General features: G+C 36.9%; 1 protein-coding gene across 2 annotated transcripts in view; it reads right to left on the reverse strand.

Annotated features, from left to right (window-relative positions):
* C2H8orf34 (chromosome 2 C8orf34 homolog) overlaps nt 1-18,364 on the reverse strand; it is a 173,211-nt gene that overhangs the window by 124,294 nt on the left and 30,553 nt on the right. For both annotated transcript variants that reach the window (XM_074897689.1, XM_074897688.1), the window contains exons 2-4: nt 17,299-17,446; nt 16,191-16,322; nt 7,797-7,925 (exon numbers count right to left, since the gene is read on the reverse strand). In XM_074897689.1, coding sequence (XP_074753790.1) covers nt 7,797-7,925; nt 16,191-16,322; nt 17,299-17,446 — 409 coding nt within the window. The remainder of the gene's footprint in view (nt 1-7,796; nt 7,926-16,190; nt 16,323-17,298; nt 17,447-18,364) is intronic.

An 18,364-nucleotide genomic window follows, 5' to 3' on the forward strand; every position in this document is an offset into this window, starting at 1 on the left:
ATAAGAAGGAAAGTTGTGAAACTTAGAGACATCTACCATTTTTTCTTTTATTTGTGGTCCTTAAATAATTATAGGAAGAGAGAACACAAAATAAAAATTGGTTGAGATTTAAGACTTACATCTTTCTAAGTGCACAACATACATCTGACAAGTCCGATGTGTACCCAGTCATAAGAAAATAAAATGCTACTACTTTGATGTATGCCAGATTACCGTTATTCAGCTCAATGGGAGCAAATAGTTTATGTATTTTCCTAAACCTCCAGAAGATGGCCACAGAGCTCCCAATAGCCAGTTTTCCTATTTGCCAAACAAAGTCTTCTGGATTTCACATACAGGTTTTGAGATAGAGAGTTTAGACATACTATGACAACCCCAGTGCAACTCTGACTAACTTGACAAAATTCATTCTCAGAATTGACCTAGGCCAAGGAGCTTGTGGATGGCTGGACTGTCAACCTCATAGTGCACCACAGGTTCTGTAACAAACTCCAGGACAGAAACAGCATTGCTATTCTATCATTATTAATACTGCAGCTTGGAGCAGGATCACAGGAATACTGTATCATGTATCAACTGCCCAGCAGTTAACTGTCCCAATACATTCTCCTATACATTGTAAATCAGGGTAAGCATATATTCCCTCACTGGTGGGACAGGCCATGTCAGACATACTTGCATTTCCCAAGGCAAAACCTCATGCCATGCTGCAGCTGGCAGCATAATAAATTCTAGCCCCTGTGCCTGTTTGCACCACATATTAAACACAAGGTAAACTGAAATTATTTCACACCATCCTTGGATTATAAAGGACATAAAATGGTTGCTCTGGTTGCACCAAACAAAGCATTTCCCCCAGAAAACATGTACACGAAAACTAAACCAGCTCTGTCATTTCTGTATAGGAACTTTATAATAGATATATCATAGACTGTCATAATAGATATTCTTGTATTGTTACCTTTACTTACATTGAGTCATTTTACAACTTTCAAAATTAGACATATTACTTCCAGTAGTAACTCAGATTTGCTGTGAAGACATATTGAATTGAAACCTCAGAGTTCTTGTCAAGGAGGAGCATATGTCCTTATATTATTAAACAGGTGTGTATCAAGTTTCTCTAGCGGTATCCATCTTGAATTAGTATAATACTCCTCCTAACATCTAGTCATATAAGAACAAGAGGAACAGTGTCATCTACAAGGCACCACACATCAACATAACAGCACACAATACATCAGTATAGTCACTATCTAGGAAACATGGATTTAATCTCTCCTCCCGCTGGTAGCTTTAAAAAAAATGAAGATCATTAATCCCCAGCAACAGAATTTATGCTTTAGACTTGCAGCACTTCTATATCTAAATTTCTCATTGGCTTCAATGGACAATACAGGTTTCAGAATTAGGTTTGATGAGCAACAAATTAGGCAAACAGAAATAAAATGCAAAGTACCCACCAAATATTATGTCCCAGAGACTCTCCTAGGCCAAGGTCATCTCAGAAGAGACTAATTAACACTGTAGAATCTGTCAGAATTCTTGATTTTAAGGAAAAATGTACACTGCAGTAGGTTGATTAAGGTGGGTAGCCCACAATGGCCAGTAGCTACAGACAGAGTCATAGCTCACCCCCTTCTACTACCCTCTGAATGTCAACCCTGCTCTATGAACTAGGCAAGTACCATATCTGACATGACAGGCACACAAACTCCAGTTCTGCAATAGCATTCTGCAATAGAAACTTTTAGCAAGCCAAATACTGTTCCAGAAAAGGACACTGTAAAAAAGAGACTCTAGTCCTGAAACTTAGAGTAGGCTAGGTCAGAATAGCAAATACTTCCACAAAGGTAATTAAAAATTTAACATCTGTAGGAAAAAGATACTTATAACCGAAGTAACAGTGATCTCCCGGCCATATAAACCCCACTTTATAATTGAGTTCCAATTATTATGTTCACATTCTTCCTGTTTCAATCTCAGAAAATATCATTATTTTGTATTATTACTCATACATCACACTAAAAGCAAATGGATTTTATAAGCAAAGGCAGTATCGGATAACAGCTGCAGTACTGAGATAAAATTATCTTTCTTAAAGGTTTGATTGAGCTTATCTAAAAATGTCGATCTCAAAATAAATCACAAACATTGATCTCACACAAGAATAACACAATTTTAAAGTTCAGTCTGAACAGAAGAAAGGAAAAATCCTCTACAGAATACTGATGACTAGTTTTGTGGTTCAATTAGCAAAACATATTCAGGGCTAAATGCAAAACTAATCGTGGATAAGTCATTTTTACACACTAAAGTCCATTTCAGATCAACAACTGTGTATGACTAAAAAAAAAATACAAAAGTATTGTGTCTTAAAACAATGCCCCTCATGAGGTGATTGATAAGTCTAGTTACATGTCATGCAGGTGTGCATTCACAGCTATATCATCATCATCAGAAGTGCCTGGTTTCAGTGGGAAAATTCAGATGTCCCTGATAAATGTTAACGGCATTCTATTAAAGTACATCTTCCATAACCACAATGTAAGTCATCAGTGGTTTCCTATAGTGTACAAGCTGCTAAACGAAACCCCACTCTAATGTGTTTCAGAGACTGCTAAATACGTTGAAGTAGTTCATGATGTATATTAAACTTCTCACATCCTACATACTTGCAGGTTCATCCACAAAACTGAGGACATGATTTTAGCGGTTTAACATATTCTGATCTTTTTTTGAACTAGTTCTACCCTTATTGTTATGAGATTTTTACTCTTGTTCTTATCTTCTTCCTCATAAAAGATAAACAGAACATAGGCTTTTACGTTTCACTATTTTATCTTTTTCTTAAAGGGTAAGATCATGCTTACCTTTTTTAAGCTATGCATAAACATCAACTGATTCTAACATTATGAGAAATAACTGTTTGAGGTACTCTGGAGGGACTCAAGAGATCTTTCATTCTTGGAGACATTCAAGAGCCATGGACATGGTCCAGGACAGCTGCCTGTAGGTGGTTGTGCTTGAGCAGTGGAGTTGGAACAGATGACCTCCAGACCTACCTTCCAACCTCAACCATTCTGTGATTCTCTGATTCTCTATGGTTTCCAGCAATATTTCCTACTAGTTTGTAGATGGCTTTCTTATTTACTAATTATTTATTTACTGATTAGTCCCCTTTCAAATTAAGAAACCAAAGAGTACTTTTTTCATATTGGTTATAGCTAGATACCATTCTTTCTAGGATTTCCTCCAACTAGCTGACCTAGATTGGTTATCAAATAGCTTTGGTTAATGCTAACTTACTACCATTTGCTGACCTTAAAATGTCCACTGAATTCAAAGCATGATAATTTTGTCTCTTCCCCTCTGATTTGTAGTATACACCTGGCCTTTACAAGGATTCAAACATTACTAACAAAATGTTGGTTATTTCTGTTTCAAAGATATGTGTAATTATGAAAAAGTACCAATCTCACAGTAGAAGACATTAGGTGTCATCGAATGTTGTTACCATGCGTAAACCAAAACTCACACATTTTCAATACGCACCCTAATCCAAACCGTTCACATAAAAGACGTAAAGTTGTTCACAGAGCAGGCAGACTTCACACCTACTTTAGAGCAAGCCCTTGCTGATTTAGTCCTCTTTTTTTCCCCACTCAAAACACTCATAATTCACTGTTTTCCATCTCCTGTTATCTATTCTTCCATCCTCAGAAGATGGGGGGTGAAGACAGATATATTCATGAGCAAGATCCTTAGCTATACAGGAGGTTTTAACTGTCTTTAGAAGGCAAACAGGCCATACAGGGAAATACAGAAGCATACATCTGAAACAACATGGAACTTTTCTTACTTATGCTCAGCTAAAGAAGATAACAGCAATAAAGATGAGAGGAGACCTTGCAGAAAATGAAACATGCACAAGTGAAATGCAGTATATTCAGGTATGTTGCTTCATAAACCAACATCTCCCCTAAATAGTTGACTTGACAGTTCAAAATCTGCTTCAGTGACACACAGCTGATTGTAGAAGCAAATGAAACTCAGGTTTCCCACACTGGTAGGCCTCTGGAAAACAGTGTATTTAAATCACCAAGCTCCAACACACTTAGACCATAATTATGGCAATACTCTTCTACAGTCTCTCAGAACTCACAAGATACTTCTAACATTGAGTGTGAAGCCACTCTTGGTTTCTCAGGATCTACTGCAGCACAGAATTACTCACATATTGTCTTGATGGGGCTTTGGAGGAGGGCTCCAAATGTAAGGAAGTTCAGTTTTAATTGCTAGGAGGACTGAACATAGGAAAGACCAGACATTCAAATGCCTGAGTCTCACTTTCCAAAGCTTTCAGACAGTTCTAATTTTGTGTGAAGTGCACAGGTTTGTCTCAAAGCAAAGGTATCTAGACTGCACAGTGAATGAAGCAATAGCAACTAATTTAATTCCCAGGCTGTGTCAGCTGCATAGCAGGCAATGAAGTCCAAGAAACTCACTACATGATCCAAAGCTTATCTATAAAAATGGAAATTAATTCCAGGACTTGGTGGAAAACTCACTGAACTTCAAACATCTGGTTTTATGTGGCACTCTTCTTTTTTAAAATACCGAAGAATGAAGTGAGAGAATGCTGTAAAAAGCCACTGATACCACGCTGTGATAATTTGCAAATTCAACTATTTGTTTGAGCCTGGTGTCTGCTCCATAGTGCTTCAAAACAAGAGTAGTATCAAATGCAGCATGAGAGTCATAAACTGAACAGACGTGCTTGAAAATCAAAAGTACTAACTAGCTTGCCCCAAGGAAGCATTAACATTGCAGAAGGTAGCGACAGGACCTTGTCATGGCTTTTGTAAAATCCACCACACGGGATGCTTGTTTGGGTACAGCACAAAATGAGTTTCACTTGTCATACTTTTAAAGTTCTAGATGTGTGTATTCATTGAAACCCTGTAAGATATTTTCTTATGTGCAATCTGTATTCTACCTTCAGGGGAACAGTAAAACTACATTTATTTTCAAAATTATACTTTTTCTTTTTTTCCAAACTTTTCATATTTTTCAGTTTGCATTTTTATATCATCCTAAAATACAAGAAATCGCGGCACAGAACAGATTCATTTCCTGAAATGCTCTGAAAATCAAGAGTACAAAAACTGGAAAAAAGGACATACATCTTAAAATTAATCTGACGTGTTTAAATGATACAATCAAAAAGGCTAAAGTGAAAAATGAGTAACAACTATCAAAGAACAAAAAAAGCCACAAGAGAAGGTACTATATATACACTAGAAAAAGAGGACAAAGTAAATTACATCAAAGAGAAGAAAAGCAAATAACAGATGATACAAAGAAATCCCAGTGTTCAATACTTTCACTGCTTCAGTCTTTACAAAAAAAAAAAAAATTGTGGCCAGATGCTTAATGCTAGTGATTTTAAGAGGAAAAACTGAAAGTCAGATGACAGAAAACTGAAAGATATTCTGATAAATTAGATACATTCAAGTTGGCAGAGTTTTGTGAAATTCACTCTAGAGCACTTAACTAACTAGCTGAAGAAACCTCTACTCCATTAGCAACTGTCTTTCAGGAATGGAGCAGACAGAAAAGGGCAAATACCATATCTTTCTTTGGAAAAGAAAAAGGGAAGACGTGGGGAACTACTAGCCAACAAGCAAGAATATTTGACAGAACTGTTAAATAAACAATTTAACAACATCTAATGGACAGGAAAGGTGTTAAGAACCAGGTGAGATGAATTTATCAAGAATGAATCACATCAAATCAGTCTAATTGCTTTCTCAACAGGGAAGCTTGCCTAGTGGATAAGAGGAGGAACTAGATGTAAAATACTTCAGCTATAATAAGACTTTGTTTACTGTTCTAGGTGATATTTCAGTAAACAAATTAGAGAATTACATTCTAGGTGAAATGACTGCAAGGTAGATCAACACCTGGTGGGAAAAAATGCACTTACTGAGTAGCTTTCAAGTGCTGGTTGTCAGATCTGAAATGGAATCATGAAGAGGTCTGACAATATTTCCATTAATGATCTGGATGAAGAAATAGAGAGCACATTCATGAAAGTGACCTTGGTATCAGGCTGCAAGTGATTTAAAGCACTCTGGGGGTAGGATTAAAATTCCATATTATCTTGATAAATCAACAGAAAACATCAAGTACTAGCAAGAAATAGTGAAGAATGTTTCATTTGTGAAACAACCATGAAAAGCTGATTCCAACAATGCTGATCAGGTACATACACCTCCAGTCCAAGTGTAGGCACCCAGAAGAGCTGCAGTGTTTTGCATTCCAGTTAGAAAACTCTGTGGCAAAGAGAGGTACAGAATGCTGCAAACTGTATTTTACTTATAAGGAAGCCAGAGCTCAGTGGAACCTACACAATATTCACAAGGAAAGACAAAGATGTAGGATTGAAGAGTGGATTTAGTCCTTTACTACTGAACTCTTGCATCTGATTGGTTTGCATCTCCAGACAGTGAATAAATAACCCTTTCTGAAATTAAAAAAAAAAAAAAGTTTCTGTATCTGTGTTATGCTTCGTTACAAGCCTCTAAAAGACAAAGGCTTGAAAACAACACTCGTACCCATCACAGTAACACGGTCAAGCAATAGTGGGGCTGCAAATTAGAAACCCTGATCAGAGGTGGTTTAGCTACTTAGAGGCAGACAGACCAATTTACTAATTTACTAGAAATGTATTTGCAGACTTTGTATTTGTAACTGTACTGCTATAGTTAGTATAAATATGAAACTTTCTCAGAATATAATTGTGATCAACCTTAAAGATTTGGAAGAGAGAGAATTTGGGCAAAACAGTTCTGGGTATTTGATGAAATTTGGAAAAATGCTGAATCTCAAAATTCTCCACAAAACAGATCTACCATTCTTCATTTACCTGTTTCTGACCTCACCATCTGCAATTTCTCCAGTGAATTCAAGAAGTGCCATGGATAAAATCTGATGAGAGGAGAAAGTATTTCTCATTCAAATGTCTCCCACACCATGCCATACTTAGTTTCCATGTACTATGGCAGAGAGTACTTTTCATACTTTGATAACTATTAGTAGTGTTTGCTCCCACCAATGTACCTCAGAATTCTCTTCTACAGGGAAAAAACCCCAAGTTATTCCTCATCATACCCAGAGTAATTCTCAGAGCTACTCCTTACATAAGCATGCTATTTTTAAACACTGCTCCTGTTTGACTATGTCCTTTAAGGGGTAATACTGGAGTTTTGTTATGAAATAACTGGCTACCATGTTTCTGAATATTTATTTTGAGATGCTTTAAAATATTTATTTGAAGTGCTTTTGAAAACTGGAAGGAATTAATTGGGGTCAAGGATACAAAATACTTAATTGTTTTTCAATGACTGATCTGATCTCCATCAATAACATTAAGGTTTCACAAAGGCTAATCCAATCTAACTGCTACCACCAAAAGGAGCAGTCTCGCTGCAGCACATTCCCACCATTTTCCTTAAACCAGTCGCTTGTGTTGATCTCTTGATGAGCTAATTCAGCTCACTAAACTGGCAGAAAACTAATGTACCAAAAAAGGATGTGCAGGGGAAGTAGTTTCATTCAGCAGGAGTGCTGCTAAATTATCTCAGACATCCTGTAAATCTCAACAGGAATGTAATTGCTGATGTCAATGAACTTGGTCTTTACTGAATAGAAGACCACCTTCTTAATATATACTTCCAAATTACAATTCAGTCTGCATGGTTACATTAAGAAACTAAAATCAATCAACTTACTGCGAGACAGATTCTCAAGGGCTTTTCCAAGTTTTTTGCTCTCTTGAAGAATATGATTTAGTTCATCAAAATCATGGTTCTCCGGTTTTGTCCTCCAATCCCATTTAGGATGCTCTATTGACCTTGGCACTAAATATACACAGATATATAGATGAAGTTTAGATTTGGTAGCTCGGACTCCTAAGCAGAAAAAAAGCTGCACAATGAGTTTACAAGCTCAAGTAGCTTCAGTGGAAATTACTTAACTATCCTCCTAGTTTAACAGCTGGAAATATTTTCTTTGGTCAATGTGAAGTAAAAATGAAAACTTCTATGAACAAATCCATAATTGGGATGATGCTTGCAACACAAGTAATTAATATTAACAATTAAAAATAATAAAAATAATGCAGTAATAGAAAAATGTAATAAAAATATTGCATATGAAGGTACTTAATTACGTCAAAACAGAATTCTATGTCCTAAGGGCCAATAAGGAAAAATGTCAAAATGAAAATGAGTAACTGGTACTTCTGGCTTTGCTAGCCATTTTAGCAAAAAAAGAAATATTTTAGACAAAGCTTTTAAAACAACATATATATATATACACAATTTATTTTTTAAAAAAATCATAAAGTGTAGACAGCATAGTTAATAAAAACAGTGAAACAAACTATACCCCTACTGTTCATGCCGTATAGCCTATAATCTTTATTCCAGTACTTAAACTCGATCTGTGGGAAGTACAGCTCTGAGCTTACAGTCTCCTACTCATTATCTACTATCAAAACCTTTGATTTAATTTTAAAATAACGGTTTCTCAACTGCTGAGCTAACTTTACCTACAATGTCAGGGAAGAAGACAAGGATTTTCTGGGATATGTAGAACCCACAATGAACAGAGCTGCACTGACCAGTGTGAACATTTTGAACGATTTGTAGAAATGAAAACAAAAACAATGCTGTCTCTGAAACTGCAGTTTAACATGTTCTTTGAACTAAGTGATCTGCTGCCTTTGCCACCAAATGCAATTGTTGGTTTGTCTCCAAACACAGCATTACTGTGCTGAGAACTGCACATGTTGGTGTGAAGATGATGATACCTAGTCCACATTCCCAACAAAAAGGACCAGTTGCATTTATTAATGGTTGCTATCTATACACTTAAAAATAATTTCAAAAACAAAGCCTATAATGTCCAATATACCCTGGCCAGCTCTGAAATTTTTATTTACTATTTTGACAGCTGTCAAATAATTTATGCTTAGAAATTTCATTACATGCCAAGAAGGAAACTTGCAGACTCCTACAGATAATGCAAAAAAAGTGGTATCATGATCATTTGGAATTTCAGAGTGCTTTTATGATGGTATGGGGAAATTATGCTCAGACTTCAAGTTCTGGTAGCTATTACAAAATGTGTTAAATAACTGTTGCTATTGAAATTTGCCTTATTGCCGACTTCCCTCTGCTCCACTTTGGATCAACTCCACAAGTGAAAGTTGAAGTTAAATCAATAGCCATCTCTTCCAGGTAAAGAAATGGGACAATGGTATGTTAAGTCCTTCTGTCACAAAGAACGTGATTCCATTCCATCTCCCATAGACATAAGCCATCTTCAAACTGGACATCTGTACATAGCTTGACAACCCAGAGTATGTTCAGATCTGTAACTCCTACTCAGGAACCTGGGTATTATGGAAGTTAATACCTCAGACTGCAATTGCAGACATTCTCAAAGACAGAAGACAAAGGAGACCTTAAAAAGGACCTACTGAGATAAGAGTAGGAGAAGAGAGACACAGGAAGCCTCAATCAGGAAGAGGGAAGAGAGGGAAGTTGGAGTGTCACAGTCTGGTTCTGCTTTGTGTTCAAAAAAGACAAGTCATGTATTGTCTTCTGAAGACAATAATGGAAATAATGAGCTATGGTGGTTCCTAGTGAATAGATACAGACTAGCTTCTGCTGATGGACAGCTTATAGTTTTTGTTGATAATTAAATGCCAATCATTTAATTCATAATTCCCTGGTTAAGAAACCACTACGTTCATTATCTAAATTTTTGTGCGACCACAACTTGCCTCCATCCACAGACCCTAGCATAATTAACAATTCACAGAATGCCTCCATTCGTAGACCCTAGCACAACTTCAGTATTTCTCATCCTTTTTCTTATTTACAGAAAACAAAACGTACCATCTAGGATTTTTTCTAAACTTTTTTTTAAACTATTTATTTTACTAACTGTAAAAATAAATATTTAGCAAACTAGAAAGGAAACTCTGAGGTGTCTATTTTCACCCAGTCTTATATTGAGATCACATGCTCCTTTACTGTCATCTCATGCTTCTTCAGCCATCTCATCTTCTCCCTTCAGTGTACCAACACTATATTCTACAGCATCACTCACTCTAGCCTACTAGCAGTTTGACAGACTTTTCTTTCCATGATTATACCGAATTCACCACACTCCATAAATCTCACAATAGCACCAAAATACAAACAGGCAATAATTTAATACAGTAGAACCATGTACAAAGATGACCAAATGTTAGAGCTTCCAGGTTGCAGAAAATTTCAACAAGCTGTAATTTGATATGTCAACTTGAAACCAACCACATTTTCAAAATACCAAAGGATAGAATTTCTGAAAAGCTATACGATTTTGAAATAAAATTTGTAATGGGACAGAAGCTGAGTGAAACAAACATAAGTTCTACTCAACAACTGTGGAGCTTCCAGCAGCAGCAACTGCAGAGTACACAGACCAACCTGTATCAGGACAATGAGAGTATCAAGACTCTATCCTTGGAACGTAGAGAAACTTGCTTGAGAGACAATGATCTGGTCCCTAGTTTCAGAGAAATGTCCCACAAACACAGGAAGCTTGGACTGCATCTCACTAGATGGATGGTGGGAAACCAGTCAAAAATAGTGTGGAAATTTGCTCTGCATGCTGGTGTACTGCAGTCTATGTTTCAGTGAAGCATTTCACACTTCAGTGAAAATATATCCAAACAGATACGCTGTCATGGAACATTAGTGAGTTTCAATAGAATTTGTTTCAGCAATGAGTTTGGCTCATTCTATTGAGCCAAAACTGAGAGGGAAGTTAAGTAGAATTAGAACTGACAAATTTTTATTGCTTCTAGAGAAGACATATTTCTTCTTCCTTACCTACTCTTCCAACTAATGAATAGATACCAAAATTAAAATCTATTTCATTACATCACGTGGCATGTGTCTGCCCTTTCAAAGGTCATCTTCTGCTTGCTTAAAAATGTTTTTAAAATATAAACTTGTATCTTCCCAACTATAGGATCAACAACCACGAGTCATTTTCAAATGGATGGCTTTGTGTGAAGCAGAACTGTTTAAAAACTATATGAACCTTCCTTGAGATCTTTTGAAATACATGCTCTTCTTCTGTATGTATGAAGTCCATCATATATCATTTTCCATGCATATGTCACTACACACCTAGTGAAATCCTTTCCCAATATTTTGACTCTCTTCTTTATTATATTCACTCATTTCTTAAAATCATAGCATCAGTAATTTTAAATCCCTCATCACACTACCTGCCTCAACCTCATCTCTGTTATTTGAGAGTTTTATATAACACTTTGTCTTGAAATTTTTCTCCTACAATTCTACATCTACATCATAGCATATGAATGTATATGAGTATTTATTTGTATATGAATATTTAGGGTTTCCCTTTATGGAGCTGAGATTTCCCCATCTCATCTTAGAAGACTTCAAAGGCATGTTTTCTAGTATTTCTGATTTTTCTGGTGGCACACCCCTCCAACAAATGCCCATCAGATTCATTCAAGATGTGTTATGAATGCTGTCACAAATCAGCAGAACTTTATTTTCTACTGGATGATGGTACAAAATCAGTACTCTTTATCTACATATACATGTCTTTTCAAGACAGAATCAGATCAGTTTCTCATTTAATCCTACACTTCAATAATACATTGTATGACCATCTCACAGCTCAAAGAACAAAAATGTGGGGTTATTATTGAGCATAAAATTATTAATGTATTTAAATCTCACAATAGTATGCAGATTAGAGTTCTGTGATAATACCACCAAACTGGTTTACACAGTATCTGGATATTAAAAGGCTAAGAGAACCATGGCCTACAGTCCTAGACGGACCAAAGGCAATTAGAAGTACACAACATTGTAACTGTAAATGGGATATGGTGAGAATGGTGAACTGAAGCATGGTGAAAGGATGATTTGTGATCTGATTTAATATGGAGGTAGTGAAGAGATCAACCTACTTTGCCTAAAAGTAGCTAGCTGGGAAGCAAGAAGTCTGTTTCACAAACTATTTAGAAACTTCCAAATTTGTTCTTCTTCAAATGCAGAATGTGATTATCTAAACATTTCATTAAATATACTTATATATACACAAACACACATGAACACACACTAGGAGCCCTTCACACACTTCAAGCCTCTTCCTTGCCAGACAGCAGCAGCACCTTCTGCTTAATTCTGGTTTTGCACACACCAAACAAGTGGTCCAATCCTTCAGATACCACAGTTTCTTGTTTGTGCATTTGTTTCAGGTGCAGCTGAGGCAGAAGGAGGAACTGGAGGAATCTCTGCAGTAAAAAAGTTGAATGTATAAGGAAGAGATCTGTGCAGGAATAATATGCACACTGCAGTCAACATCAGCTTTGCTGAAGGAAAAAAATATTTCCTAATTAAATAAATCAGAAAGTATTTAGGTCTCAGCAGGCCCAAAACATTCTGTTTCTCAGGTGAGTCCTTACTACCTCTTTGGAGAGGCTATGGAAAAAAATGTACAAGATGACTCAAAAATGTTTTGAAGTACAAGCTAAAGGCACAAGACAAATGGAATATGCTGTGCACGTCTCGACAGAGTAATAAACAGCTTCTGAACATGCTCGCTTTCTGCTGATCTGAGTGATTGAAGGGGTATACAATATCCAATGACGCTGACATAAACGTGGCCAAAAAAAGTCAAAAAAACATCAGTATTAATTTGGTTGTTGGCAGAAAATAAGGAAGATATGGCAAAAAGGCACATGGCTGAAACCAGCCTCTGCCATAACAATTTTTAAAAATGCAGTGCAAATACACAAGGTATTTTCAAAAAGTTGCAGAGATAAGTATTTGCGGGGGTAAGTCCCAAAAATAATAGGAGGAATCAAAATTTAAAACAGTGGTATGGACAAAAAAATAGGAAAGGGCATAAAACAGAAAACCATGGAAGCAGAGGATAATTAGGCTGGAAAGGACATCTGAAAGTCTTCTAGCCCAACCTGCCACTCAAAATTGGACCACTGAGGGCAGGTTAGTCAGACTATCCAACGGAGTTTTGAGTATCCCCCAGGATGGGGATTCCATGACCTCTCTGGACAATCCGTTTCAGTGTTTGACCACACTCGCAGTATAATTTTGTTGCCTCTTGTCCTTTCACTACACACATTTAAGAAGAATTGGCTATGTCTTCTCTACCAACCTTCAGTTGATGGTGACAACTAAATCTCCCTTTAGCTTTCATTTCTTCAGGATGAACAAAAAATTTCCTTCAGCTTTTCATTGTCTATCACATATTCTAGCCCTTTCATCATCTTGGTGGGCCTCCACTGGACGTGCTCCAGTACACATCATCATCTATCATGATGTACTCTAGATGCCATCTCAAAAGTGTGAAATAAACACTGCTGGCTATATTCTTGCTAATGCAGCCTAGTATGCAGCTCACCTTCAGTGCTGCAAGAGCACAGAGCCACAGCTAGTTCATATTCAAGTTCTTGTTCATCAGCACCCCAGATCTTTTTCTGCAAAGCTATTTTCTAGCCATTCAGACCCTAGTTTATACTACTGCTCAGTTATTCCATCCAAGATGCAGGACTTTGTGTTTGCCTGTGCTGAACTTCATGAGGTTACTCGCAGTACATTCCTCAGTCCTGATGAGGTCCCTCTGAATAGCAGCCCTGCTACCCAGAATACAAACCACTTCCCACAATTTGTCTCACCTGCAAATCTAAGAGCACATTCTACCTCATCACCAAGGACATTAGGAAAGCCTCTGAAATGGTATTGGTCTCAGTGCCAGCCCCTTAAGCATGCCACTAGTGATAGGCTTTCCAACTGGACTTTGTAGTGTCAGTCACAATCCTTTGAATTCAACACTTGAGCCAACTTTCCACACATCTTCTTGTCCACTTATCCAGTCCATATCTCACCAACTGAGTTATAAGAATACTATGGGAAACTGACAAAGGTTTTGCTAAAGTCAAGGTATTAAACATCCACTGCTCTTTCTCTAATTACAGGGCCAGTTATTCCATTTAAGAGGGCAATCAAGTTGATCTGATCAGGCATGTATGGTCAATATCAATGCAATATCAATGCAACCTTTGCCTTTTTCTAGTCATCAGGAAATTCCCACAATCATCATGACCTTTCAGTGATGATAGAATTGCCTTGCAATGACAGTAGTCTCCTCTCTCACCATGTTCAGAAAGAATCCCATACAGTGCCATGTATGTATGTATGTCCAATTGCCTTAAGCACACCCTAATTCTATCTCCCTCTGTTGTGAATAAAGCTGCACTCCCACAAACTCTGCTGCTAGACTTAGGGACTTGGGTATCTTGAGAGCAAGCCTTACCAACAGAAGAGCATTATTAGATGCTCTTCAGTCTACATGGACAGATCCTTGAGTCCAGTCTTTTTACAGATGTATAAATCGTTTCCTTGTTTGACATGTGACCTGGTAGTTTAGAGCGCCCAGCCTCCTCTTTGTCCTCTCCTGGGACAACCTAAGGAGAAACTAGCATGACACTTGTAGTAGGCATACAAATGAAGGGAATGACATCACGTCACACTACTACCTGGGATAAAGACTGAGAATTTGAGATCTCTAGGAGATGGCATAGAAGTTACTTGACGTGTATCACAGGGTCTGGAGTGCAAGCACAGGGAGGGAGGAGAACACAGTATGACAACAGGAACAGCTCACAACACCCTCGGCCACTGCTTCTAACAGTGTATCTCCATAAATCGCTGTTATCCAGCAAAGACTGTTAGATTAGACACAGATTATGAGTGACTATGATGGTTTCTCTGAATATCCTAATTTACTCTTGAAAGTGAATTAAAATCCACATGTTTCTTTTGGACTGGATTAAAAATCCATGTGCCAGTAGAGGGGTACAGTGGAAGCGATGATCAAATTTCAGTCTTTTGAAGCAGGGGATGTGCTTGATGAAGAAGAAAGAGACACATGCTCCATTTCCAGAAAAAATAATCCACAAATCTTGCTAGGACAATACAGTCCTGAGTAAAGCTGTGCTATGAGACACAGCTACCTGTACAGCTGTTTTTCACTCGTTGCAGTTATTTATTCTCAACTAAAAAGGTTTCATAATTACCCAAAAGCACAGTTTCTCTATTTATAAATCTAACATTATTTACTTTACCCATTGCTGTGCTATATTTTGACCTACTAAGGCCACTGGGAGATTTTTTTTTTACTTCACTGTAGTCTAGGCTTCCCCATCTTGCTTTTAGAGGAAAGGTGGCAAGCCTTCTATTATGGCATACTACATATCTCTGTTCTCATCTAGTCCACCTAATCACACTCCAAATTATTAAAGATTTGACTATTATAAAATTTTTTAAAAGCTACAATAGTCAACTGAAGTAAATATAATTTTGCAATTTATTTTGGAGAACAAATCTTGTATACACACTTGTGTGTGTACCTATACATATACGTATATTGTGGATATATTTGTGTAAAAAAATCCATTACAAATCAAGCTTTAAAGGTAAGTTTCTTGAATAGCCAGTACACAGGAAGCACTATATTTCATTACGGCTTGTTGGTTTTGGTTTTAGTACTTTTGTTTTATAGGTCATTGACAATATTCTCTTCAGTCTCTACTTCTATTCTGCCTTTTCTTTCAGTGTACATTTAAATTCCTTCAGCAGCTCTCAGAGCAGTACACCTGTTGTGCTGACACTGCCCCCATATCTTGAATAGTATCTGTTCATAAATCATAGTTTTACATTGCCTGGCCCACTGAAAAAAAAAATCTATTAGGACTAATATCAACAGAACAGATTTTACACATGCAAAATGGCAAACTAAAACATCAAATCATAATCCGTATACGAACATAAAATTGTGCATGACACCCAGCTATTATTCTATGGTTTTATTTATTTATCAAGAATTCTATCTGTAGATGACAACATAGGGTATTATTAAATATACATAATTCAACTGAAAGTGAAGCAAGAATCAAACTCTTTAATAGTTTGCCTTCCATTTTAATCTTATTTCAACAGAAAAACATACTATGGGTTTGGAAGCATGAAGGAATTAATAATGCAGTGAAGCTTTCTTACATGACTTGGACTCCGGTGACGGTGGAGAAATGTTGGACACGGCAAGGTCGCTCTTTGACTTTTTAGGCTTTTTTGCATTTACCTGCCAAGGTTTATCATAACTTCTAAAATCTCTCCTTGTTCCTTTATTTTCTGTTAAAAGAGTGGAATCAGGCAATTATAACATTTGTAGGGTTATTTTTCAAAGACTTAATAAATAATTAATCCAGAAAAAAACAAGACCTATCAGTCCAAATCAGTCAGTTCTTTTTATTCTCCTATTTCTGATTTATGATAAATTTCATATTTTTTTCCATTTCCTAAACATAAAAGTTTGGATATTAATACATTTTTTATTAAAAACATATTGCCTTATTTTTCTGTTATGAATAAGTCCTTAACCTCCATTTATTCTTTGACTGCCTATGCTTAAAACTTTACATTTGATATAAAGAAAAAATTGATATGTCAGGCAACTACATTCTATCAGCAACTATTTGAGATCTACTACAGTCTAAGACAGACCATCGGTCAATTTTTGACTACAAAACCAACATTCTCACAGTAGCTTGTACCAGAATATCAAAGCTAAAAATTCTACTTTGGAATCAGAGCAGATATTATTTCATAATTTTTTTTATGCTTCTGAAGATCTACAATCATAAATTATTCACACTGGAGTTTATAAAGTAGTAATAGGATCTTCTCATTAAGTGTTGCAATAATGGGTTGTTAAAGAAGTGTATTACTGAAGAAAATACCTCCATAGAGGCTAATCTCAGGTGCAAATACGCCACAGGAAGGAAAAGGAAAACAAAGCAAAGGGAAAGGGAAAGCAAAGAGGACAGCAGGGAAATCAAGGGATGTTTATATGCACCTTCTTTCTTATTGAGACTGAGATTGCTTCCACACCGTAACTCTGACCCATACTCACATGATATGTACAGAGGCTGAGCTGATAGCCAACAATATACATTAAATTCAGTATTTACCAAACAGGATTTATTGTGCATGCTCACAACCACAGAGTAGTACCTGTTCAGTAGGCACACGTGCATCCAGGAAATCATGGATGAAAATGTGGGAAGATTATACTGGACACCAGCCCTTTTCAGCAAACAGAACATACCTGATGTTTCACTCTCTGCCCAAAGGGCAGCAGAGCCAGACAACGTTCTCTGAAGCTGACTGCGGTTCCCCTGTTTGGACTGAAGATGATCAATTAGAAATGGAATTGGCTGGTCAGGTGTCTCTGTTATCAGCTTGGTCATCAACTCCTTTAGAAAATTAAAACAAAACAAAAAATTAGTGGGATATTGCACCAAAACTAATCTTACATTTACCAAAAATAAAGGAGCATTTATAAAGGAAAAGCCTGTGTCCAACTTTGAAGAAAACAGCTAGAAACACCCATCTTCTCAAACTACTGCTAGCTTTGTCCTATGAAGTGTTCATTCATGTTTGAAGCGCTTTTAGTCTATACTGTCACTTATCCACTGGAACTTACATTAAACAACCCAACACCCGCTACCTGCTCAAATTCACCCAAAACAATCTGAATACTGTTCATTTAACCATTCAGAACAACCACCTTTTCAGAGCAGTGAGTAGCTTCTCTCTGACCCATATGTTCAAGTTTCTTCTCACTGGAAACTGGTGTATCAGGATGGTTGGTGCATTTTTGATCTCACCCACACACAGAACAATAATCTGGTTAGACTATGCATTTGTATCTGGGCACTACAAGGTCTGATCAAACTGGCAGACTTTTTTTAAACCAAGTACTCCAAAACAGTATTGTACAGACATGAGCAAATTATTTATCACAGTGTGGCAGACATGGACACAAAACCAACGTCAAGAGGAAACCGTCTCCTATGCCATCCGTGCATTGATAGTATCTAATTGCTGTCACACCCCCTGGCCTTGCAGGGCTGCAGAAAGAGAATCACTCTCCACATTGCTGCTGAGGTTCTTCTGGCTCCTTACACATAAAACACAGATTAGGAATCCAGAAAGAAGCTATGGCTCTGTGCTGGGCACAGAGGAAATCAATGACTAATGTGAGAGGTGACCCTGAAATCCACATAGTTCCACAGGAAATCTGTGGCTGCCACTGCAAAATGAAAAAGCAACACAGAAGTAAAAACTTACAGGAATGTACAACAAAATCAGGACAAAAACGTGGCTAAATT

The sequence above is a fragment of the Athene noctua genome, chromosome 2 (genome assembly GCF_965140245.1).
Source record: "Athene noctua chromosome 2, bAthNoc1.hap1.1, whole genome shotgun sequence".
NCBI classification, from domain to species: domain Eukaryota; kingdom Metazoa; phylum Chordata; class Aves; order Strigiformes; family Strigidae; genus Athene; species Athene noctua.